The 10,212-nt window shown below is 44.0% G+C and overlaps 1 protein-coding gene across 1 annotated transcript; it reads right to left on the minus strand.

The window, feature by feature from the left end:
* Positions 1–249: 249 nt before the first annotated feature.
* LSM8 (LSM8 homolog, U6 small nuclear RNA associated) lies at positions 250–6,694 on the minus strand. The gene is made up of 4 exons (XM_033957700.1): positions 6,454–6,694; positions 3,923–3,963; positions 3,063–3,190; positions 250–796 (listed from the first exon to the last, which is right to left on the minus strand). Exons 1-4 carry the CDS (start codon positions 6,482–6,484, stop codon positions 706–708), a joined length of 291 nt encoding a protein of 96 aa, XP_033813591.1. The 5' UTR covers positions 6,485–6,694; the 3' UTR covers positions 250–705.
* Between the last annotated feature and the right edge of the window lie 3,518 nt (positions 6,695–10,212).

Here is a 10,212-nt window from a genome sequence, read left to right on the forward strand (position 1 = left end):
AAATGCTGCAGCTCTGTCAGCCCACTCTGAGATGGCAGAATGAAGAGAGGTTGACCTTCCTCCCAAGGGACTCCAGAAGAAGTCATGAGCTGGGAGCTGGATTCAAGCAGAGACTCTGGGCTGACTCTACTGCAGTTTGGTAAAACCCATTGTAATTTCGTTTCAAGACATTCTCTAAGGGCAACAGTACAATCCCATTTGTATGAGGAACACATTGAGCTTCCCCATACCCTTTATAACAGATCAAGGTCACCCAGTGAAATTCTTTAATCTCTGTACTGCTATATATTATTGCTTATTTATTAAAAGAGAACCTGAGAAAATGTCAGCTGAGAAAATATGAACATCCTGGCAAAAATGTAATAAAAAAGCCTTCTAAAAAAGCATTTAAGTGAAATTCTAAATACCCCCTCAGAGCAATGCAATCACATTTACAAATTACTAATAAAATATCTCCAAATGCTAAAACTGAAAGAGGTAATTTTAAAAAATCCAATTCTGTTTACATGAATTACAGAGTCATTAACAAAATGTAGAACCCATTTTAATTTACACAGCAAGTGACAGAAGGTTCCTAAATGTTAAAAAAAATGTAAACATACAAATATTTCACACGATTTGTAAAAGCTCTGCATCTCCTTTGCTAAACAGATCCACATAACCCAAGATTTACAAAGACTCTAAAAAAGAAGTCTCTTTCCCTAATTAGTGTATAACGGCATTGAGAGGCTCTGCTCGAATACTCCCCAAATCCAAAGCAGAATCTGTTTCTTCATCAATCTCTCCAATAACAGCTCTGCAATAAAAATGAACAATAAGGCACAGTGAAAATCCAATCTGTAGGCACCTTAATGTTGTAAACAAAACCACCATTCCCTCATAAAGGAGTCCCAATGTGGCTTATTTCATATTAGAGGGAAGGGTGATATAGAGCATGTCTACTAAAGTATAAGTTTTTGCATTTGTAGTGCCTATAGGGCAAAAAGGTATGATAAATGCAGGAGGCATGCCCAGCATCTGCTGCATAGGGCAGAGACTTACCCCCAAATTCTATACAGTCAAACCTCGGTTTACGAGTGCACTGGTTTGCGAGTGTTTTGCAAGACGAGCAAAACATTCGTAAAATCGGTGCCTCGGAAAGTGAGTTTGACTCGATTTATGAGTGCCCCCCCCCCCCGCTCGAGTCGTCATCCACCCTCCCCCCGCGATCTTACATGCTCGCCTGAGCACCAAAACGATATCGCTTACCCCGATTGGGCACCGGCACCAGCACCAACGCACAGGACATGCCGGTGCCCGAAGATCCTCCCTCTTCTGCACTGGGCGGTGCATCGGCGATCCTTCCTCTTGCTTGTGCTGGGCTGGACTGGGCTTTGAGCATTTGCGCATGCTCAAAGCCTTCTGGTCTCGCTCTCTCCGAGATTCTCAGATTCAGAATCTCGGAGAGAGCGAGACCAGAAGGCCTTGAGCATGCGCAAATGCTCAAGGCCCAGTCCAGCCCAGCACAAGCAAGAGGAAGGATCGCCGATGCACCGCCCAGCCCAGCACAGAAGAGGGAGGATCTTCGGGCACCAGCATGTCCTGTGTGTTGGTGCTGGTGCCAGTGCCCAATCGGGGTAAGGGATATCGTTTTGGTGCTCGGGGGAGCATGTAAGATCGCGGGAGGGGGGGGACGACTCGAGCAGAGGGGGATGCCGGATCGCAGGGGGGGGGGAGATATGGAGCAGCGGCCGTGGCCTCAAGGGGGGGGGATTGGAGCAGCGCCGGTAGCCTCGGGTGTGGGGGGGGGGTTTGGTGGAACGAATCAAAGCGAGTTTCCATTCATTCCTATGAGGAAACTCGCTTTGATATACGAGCATACTTCTGGAACGAATTATGCTCGTAAACCAAGGTTCCACTGTATATGGTATCTAAAAAAAAAATCAATGCTAATCAAAACGGCACTTAGTATAAACCTTCTTGTTGTATATTATTGTAGAATTGATGCTATGTTCTAATTGTTGTTATTTACTGTACACTTGATGTATATGATAAAATGAACAAAGAATTTAAAAAAAAAATGGCACTTAGTACGATTCTATAAAAAGATCACACCTTATACAGAATCGCGCTTAGATAAATGCAGGAGTAATGCCCAGCATCTGCTGCACAGGGCAGAAACTTACCCCCAAATTCTATAAAAAATCAATGCCAATCAGAACGGCACTTAGTACGATTCTATATAAGGAACACGCCTTATAAAGAATCACGTCTAGCAGCTGTACATATCACTAACATTTAGGTGCACCGATTTTATCCAAGAAAAAACAGGCTTAGAAACCTGTGCCTAAGTTGTGCACAGATCTGGCATACTCTATAACAGTGCGCTTAACTTTTAGAAATGCCCACGATCCACCCATGCTCCTTCCCTGGTCATGCCTCCTTTTGAGATTTGCGTACAACTTTATGGAATGCGCCTACCAAGCTGTGTGCGTAACTTCTAACTGTTGCCAGTTATTAGGAGCTAATTGCCAATTATCAGCACCGAAAAATGAAAATAATGGAGGGAGGAATCAATTTTTAATAATGAGTAGAGCAACAATTAGAGATTTGAAACTGCTTTTAAAAAGAGTTATGAAATTACTTATATAGTGTGTGTGTTCTCCATGGGCAACATGATGGAAGACCTCATAGCTAGTTATCTTAAGAATAGCACCCTTTGTTTCTAGTTAGATAGGGAAGACTGGCCAGTTTTTTTTTTTCATTGAAAATGGCCCTCCAATACTGTTCTTTGTCTTGAGTATCAATTGTTTGACTATGCCATTTTCCTTGTACATTTTGGGTTGTTATTCTTTGAATTCAATTTAAAAAAAACATCTTAATGTCAAAATATATTTATCTACAGCAAGGGTGGATAACCTCGGTCAGGTTTTCAGGATTTTCCCAATGAGTATGCAAGAGATCTATTTACTTGCACTGTCTCCATTGTATGCAAATAGATCTCGTGCATAGTCATTGGGGAAATCCTGAAAAACAGACTGGGCTGCAGCCCTCAAGGACCAAGGTTGCCCACAGATACTTACACATTATCTCCTCTCACAATGTATAATCCTAACACTACTTGTTCCACTCCTTGGGATGAACTAAATACTCGTTCATGACTTTCATCCAAGATCAAGTTGATAGTCTGGTCAAAACCTTTCAGGGTTCCCTAAAAGAAAACAATAAAGAAATGAAAATATAATTAGTATTTAAGCCAACTGTTTCAAACATCAGTAACTACCGTATTTTTTGCTTCATAAGACACACTTCCCCCCCCCCCCCAAAGTGGGTGGAAATGTCAGTGTATCTTATGAAGCGAATATTGCGTCTGGTGGTCTAGTGGTAGGCCGGAACAGGAGGGATCCGTCCCAGCCGACTAACAATTTTTACCCCACCCCTTTTTAAATCCTGGTGGTCCAGTGGTGTATTGGTAGGAGCAAGCTTTTTGCACTCCAGCCTGGCCCCGCGCCGCTCCCTGTGTGTAAAAAATTGTTAGTCAGCTGGGAAGGATCCTTCCTGTCCCAGCCTACCACTAGACCACCAGAGGGGGGACAGGGTATAGAGTCTGGCATGGAATGGGGACAGTGTGCAGAGCCTGGCAGGGAGGGGGGACAGGATGCAGAGCCTGGCACAGAGTGTGAGGTTAGGTGCAGAGCCTGGCAGGGTGTGAGGAGGCTGGGTGCAAAGCCTGGTATATTTTATTAAATATATTGGTACACCATTTGATTCATAATATTTTTTTGTTTTCCTTCTCTAAACCTAGGTGCATCTTATGGTGTGAAAAATACGGTAGTTAACACTTTATCACAACCAGACAGAAGACTTCCTAGTTACATAAAAATATCTGTAATTTTAGACACATGTTATAAGACATCTTTGTTAACATAAAAATATTCCTTACCACAATCATTCTGCCATCAGATGTAATTACTGCAACAGTTCCTGAAAGTCAGTCAAGGAATACTCACCTTGGGGAATTTAACATTAGTTCAACATTTGTGACAAAATTGAATCAATTTATAGTTCATAGCTAACAAATTTACACTGAACCAATTTTTCCCTCTTTAATAACATTTTTTATACATTCTAACTTGCAGGTCTTTATCTTCCATCATTTACTATGGTACTATGATGTTTAACAAATCAAGAACAATCAGACAAAAACTTCAGTTAATTTTCCTGACAATGAGCAATGTAATTATGTTACGAGACAATCAAACATATCTAATATAAATGACCACATTAGCAAAATATACAGAAAAATAGTATTCAGCAAGAAACATCACTAGCAATCACAAGTAGCAAGACATGTTGTATTTTAAAGTCAAGAAGAGTGTTAGCAAAATTACAGGAAAAATCATCACATATTTGTGTTTACTAGATTCAAAGTCAGTTGTGATTGGACCAGCATGCAAAAATGATCAAGCATGAGTTAAGCAACACTACAAGCTCTTGCTTCAATTGTCAGTGCATCCTTTATCCAATCTACATCCATTAGACTCTTCTTTATTTCAACTAGAGTTGAATAACTTGAAATTTAAAAAAAAGAAATAACCATTTGTACGTATGTATAGATGGTGATAATTTTAAATAACTTATGCTTGTATTTTGTACATTTTATTGTAACATACCCTGAACATTTTTTAATGGGTGGGATATATTTTTTTTACGAATCCTATATAATAAAACCCTAAGGGTTTCGTGTTCCCTGCCGCCGTGGTGTGTGATCCGTGGCCGTGTTCCATTTTAGAACCCGGCGGCAGGGAACACTCTGGCTACTCCCCTCCTCCCGCCCTCACTCACCAACCGCTGCTGCTGGAGGAAGCTGCAGGCAAGCTCTCTCCCAGCAGCGCCAGAGCCACATCATCGCCAGAGCCACATCATCGCCGTCCTGTACCGCTGCCGACGCCGCTCTTCAAAGGAGCCTGGTGAGAATAGCGGCCGGCTGTAACAAACTTCGCAGGCCGCTCAGCACCTCAGTAGCACGTTTCCTCTGACGTACGTGATCGCGTCAGAAGGAACTTGCTACTGAGGTGCATAGTGGCTTGCGAGGTTCGCTACAGCTGGCCGCTATCCTCACCAGGCTGCAAACGAACATGCTGGACAGGGGGGAGCAGGTAAGGGGCGTTGATAGGCCGGGGAGTAGGGAAGAGGGACAGGGGGAGGACGGAAGAGGTGCTGATGGACGGGGGAACAGGAAAGAGGGATAGGGGGAGCACAAAAGAGGTGCTGATGGGCCGGGGAGCAGGGAAGAAGGACAGGGGGAGCACAGAAGAGGTGCTTATGGACAGGGGAACAGGAAAAAGGCTGCAAACGAACATGCTGGACAGGGGGAGCAGGTAAGGGGCGCTGATGGACCGGGGAGCAGGGAAGAGGGACAGGGGGAGCATGGAAGAGGTGCTGATGGACCGGGGGGAAGGGAAGAGGGTCAGGGGGAACACAAAAGAGGTGCTGATGGACTGAGGAGCAGGGAAGAGGGACAGGGGGAGCACAGAAGAGGTGCTGATGGACAGGGGGACATAAAAGGAAGGGAGAAGGGCTACTGCTGGACAGGGGGAGCTGGGGTGGTGGTGGACAGCGGAGGAAAAAGAGACAGAAAGAAAGAAAGACAGACAGAAAGCAGCCAAGGAGAGAGAGAGAGAGAGAAAGACACATCTATTCTAGCACCCGTTAATGTAACGTGTTTAAAGACTAGTAAAATAATAAAAAGCTAGTAGCACAACCTCCAACATAGGTCTGCTCTTTGTTTAACCGACCCTATAAGAAGCCAAAGCTTGTCTGTGCAGTATTAATAACAGTACACAAGCCTCTTCACCAAGGCCAATATAGCGATCCTTGACTATGCAAAATGCTGGTCAAGCCCAGTTTGGCTGTTGGAGACCTTCAGTAGCAAGAGTGGCAACACGGCATACTGACATTTCACACTGAGCTGCAGGGTTCAGGGGTTCTCAACCCAGTCCTCAAGACATATCAAATCAATCAGAATTTTAGAATATCGACAATGGATATGCTTGAGAGTGCAATGCAAATCTATCTCATGCATATTATCGCAGGAGCTAGATCGGAGGGTGTTCAGCACCCCAGTATTAATAAGCAAGCTCCTTCGCTGGGTTCAAAGAGTAGCACTTTGTGTGTCTTCTGCACTCCCCCTCCCGTTTCGAACTATTGGCGCTTACGATTGGGGGGCGGGGGTTCCCTGGAAACGACTGCCTTCGAAGGACTACGTTGAAAAGCCCTGCTCTGGTGCCAGGATCTAACCTAAATAATCCTGTGTCTGTGGCTGGGGCTCGAAAGCCTCATAATGCACTGGGCCAGGGACGCACTGCACAGAACACCGCAGTAGCAAAGGCTGCCTTGAGGGAGTCGGGGGGGGGGGAGGGGGGAGAGACGAGCCTCTGAAAGCGGCTTCTCCAGCGCCAGCGTTAAGGATACGGTTAATGTAGTTTTCCAAAGCTGATGTCATGCTGTCCCCGTGCACCGATCGCGGCTCCCTGAAACTGCGAACGGAGCCGTGAGAACAAGGAGGAAAGCTGAACGACCGGCGGTACGCGCGCGCGCCTAGCTCAAACGGAACCCGAAATACTAGCGCATGCCGGGAGATCACGCGTCTTCAGGAAGACTGACGAAGAGCAAGGGGGGAAGGCGCTGACTGCCGAGCTGAGGCATAGGAGAGCGCATCGGTAGAGCAGCGCCACCTTGGCGCGAGGAGGTCGCCGCTGGCGGGCGACGTCTGTGGAGGAGGCGTGGTTTGAAAGGAGTCGGACAGTTTCCTAGTCTTGGGCGACGCCAGTGGATAATTTTAGTCCTGCATGGGATGTAGAGTTTTAGAGTTTTTATGGTGACTTTTATAATATTTGGAATGCTTTTATGTTTTATTTAAATATACTGATATTTGTCAACATTTGCTTATTTCTGATCGGAAAAGGAAGGGTTATCTAAAAAAAATAAAATGATATTACTTAATTTCTTTAATTTCTATATGTTACTTTTTTTGTTCAAAATCATTAATCTCAGTTCTGTGCGTATTTGAGCAAACTCCTAGGGTATTAAAAGTGTCATCCCCATGGTTGTTTTCAATGTGTCCAGCCAACTGATTGCAGGTCGCCCTCTTTGCCTAGTTCCTTCGATCTTCCCAAACATGATGTCCTTCGCCAGTGATCTCTCTCTTCTGACGGTGTGACCAAAATAAAACAGTCGTAACTTCATCATTTGGGCTTCGAGTAACATAGCCAATTTGATCTCTTCCAGAATCGATTTGTTAGTTCTTCTGGTGGTCCACAGCACACATAAAACCCTTCTCCAGCACCAAAGCTCAAATAAGTCAAACTTCTTTCTGTCTTCTTTCCGTGGAGGGGCATAATCAAAAGAAACGTTTAAGTCCAATTTGGACATAGGGCACTAATCACCCAAAGTTGGCAGCGGCAAAATGTCCATTCTCGAAAAGTACGTCCCAAAATATTTTTTCACAAAAATCGTCTATCTCTATGTCCAGGCGGTTGATTGTCCAGACTGCCACTACGTCTATCTTTATACCACATTCTCGACCAAAAATTTGTCCAAGTCTGAAACATCCAGAACAAGACCATTTTAATGTGGGAAGGGCTAGCATTGTGATAAACTGGCCACCCAGAAATTACAAGAGCAGTGGGGCACCTTACAGGGCACTACTGTGAATTTCACAAAAAGGATGCCACATTAACATCTCACCAGAACTCCCTTATAAGTTATGGTGAGCCCCCGAAAACACCCCCCAAAACCACTATACCCACCTGTCTACAACCTCAATAGCCTTTATGGCTGCAGGTGGCACCTATATGGCAGTGCATTAGGGTTTGGGGATTTTGGTGGGCTCACATTTTCCACCATGAATGTAGTGGTTAGAGTGGCTTATGGGCCTGGATCCTCCTCTTTTTGGTTCAGTAGTCCATCTCCAGACTACTTAAGCCACCTCTTTGCAGCTCTACTAGGTGCTGCCAGGTGCTGATGTTCTGGAGGAAGGTATGCACGTTTTTATTCTGAACTTTGTGGGAGGTGTTACAGGGTCAATGAATACGGGGGGGGGGGGGTCTTTACTTTGTCCCTGCAGTGGTTATCTGGTCACTTTGGATACCTTTTGGGCACTTATACCTGTCTTTACATCATCTAACTCAGTGGTTCCCAACCCTGTTCTGGAGGACCACAAGGCCAGTCGGGTTTTCAGGATAGCCCTAATGAATATGCATGGAGCAAGTTTGCATGCCTGGCACCTCCATTATATGCAGATCTCTCATGCATATTCATTAGGGCCATCCTGAAACCTGACTGGCCTGGTGGTCCTCCAGGACAGGTTTGGGAGCCACTGATCTAACTCATAATGTATAAGGTCCGTCTAGGCAGTCTCATCAAACCTTTGATTTTTCTTGTAGTATGACTATGTCTAGGTTGGCTCACATCCCTCCCTAACCACTTCTCCAAAAATGCCCCTTTCAGCTCTGGGCACATAGTGGGATTCAGAGGCCTAAAAAGTCCTGGATACATCTAAAAAGCCATTTCAATTATTGGCGCTTTTAGATCGTCCAAATGCCGACTTGGGCGGGTTTTTAAGCTTATTTCAGTTTTGATTATGAGCCCCATAGTGTCCAGCTTTCACATTCATAACTGACCACTGAGAAATTGAGTGCATGGACAAGTCTGATCTTCACTTGGAGTGTTATTTCCTTGCCTTTGAATGTTGAGAGCCTACACTGAACAGTGACCAAGTGCTATTCTGCGGAGTATTTCTTCCCTGCTAGTTACAGCTTTGTTTATGAAAGAGTCCAGGAGACTGAAATCCTTTACAACTTCTATTCTATCACCTTCAAGCTCAAAAGCTTTATCATTTTCCATGTTTATAATCTTTGTTTTGTTTATGTTCAGCAAAATAAGGGACTACAAATACCACATTGCTTTAGGATGTAACATAGTAACATAGTAGATGACAGCAGATAAAGACCCGAATGATCCATCTAGTCTGCCCAACCTGATTCAAAATTTGTTGTTTTTTTTTTTCCTTCTTCTTCTTAGCTATTTGTGGGCGAGAATCCAAAGCTCTGCCCGGTACTGTTCTTAGGTTCCAACTACTGAAGTCTCCGTCAAAGCTCACTCCAGTTCATCTACACCCTCCCAGCCATTGAAGCCCTCCCCAGTCCATCCTCTACCAAACAGCCATATACAGACACAGACCGTGCAAGTCTGCCCAGTACTGGCTTTAGTTCTTCAATATTTACTATGTAAGTTTAAAACCAGGAGTGACCAAAAAGTCTCCCTCTTGGAACTGTGAAACTTGGCAGCTCTGGATGTCTATAACTGAAATCAGAAATAAGTAAATAACCATAAGAACCAACTTTCAGCAAATCTGCAGCTTTCAGTAGTTTAGAAACAACTGAAATAGGTCTGGCAAATCTCACTGTGGAATTCCCTCCCTATCAACCTTATACAAGAGAATTTCGCCTCTAAGTTTAAATTAGGCCTTAAAACTTTCCTAGTCCAAGATACTTTCCATACCTAAAACTCTGCATCAGCCTTAGAATTACTCTCATTAGGCTCTCTGCTTGTCACTTCTGTTTCGCAGTTTTCCTGCCCTCCTAGTTTGTCCCTTTCCCTTATCCTCTGATTTATATGATGTGTCATTTTACCATCCCCCCCCCCTTAGGATTAATTTAGGCAGTATATCAAATATAATAAACTTGAAACTTGAAATAGTGTGCCCTCTCTCAAAAGAATGCATATGATTATTAGCAAATAAAAATCACAAATTTGTGTGTTTTTTGTGCCCCTAATTTTCAGGTTTTAGCAATCATTGATACATAGCAATCATTGATACATCCCATGTTGTTGCAAACAACAACCCATCCCTAATGCCTATATTGGTGCATCAGTTTTATTTTTGCTAAGGTTTCGTTGTCCATCTGTACTTTCCCTAGGCTGGTCAGCTAAATGATTTTTTTACTAAGGTGCGCTAATGGATTTAGTGCGTGCTAAATTCCGTGCTGCCCATTATATTCCTATTGGCTGCCTGGCATTTAGGGTCCGATTCTATAAATGGTACCTAAATATTAAGCGCCATGTAGTGTAGTGCTTAAGCATGATTTTATAAAAGTTAGGCACACTTTATAGAATCGTGCTTAGCAGCACGGACTTAGATGTGGACTTAGACATCAATAGGCACATCCT

This window comes from Geotrypetes seraphini, chromosome 9 (assembly GCF_902459505.1).
Source record: "Geotrypetes seraphini chromosome 9, aGeoSer1.1, whole genome shotgun sequence".
Taxonomy (NCBI): domain Eukaryota; kingdom Metazoa; phylum Chordata; class Amphibia; order Gymnophiona; family Dermophiidae; genus Geotrypetes; species Geotrypetes seraphini.

Bases quoted from the DNA above. Each gene is read 5' to 3' on its own strand.
- LSM8 (XM_033957700.1), bottom strand. From the start codon at position 6,484: ATGACATCAGCTTTGGAAAACTACATTAACC. The intron at 3,964-6,453 runs GTATCCTTAACG...ACTGACTTTCAG, and splicing joins TTTGGAAAACTACATTAACC to GAACTGTTGCAGTAATTACA. The intron at 3,191-3,922 runs GTAAGGAATATT...GTTTTCTTTTAG, and splicing joins CTGATGGCAGAATGATTGTG to GGAACCCTGAAAGGTTTTGA.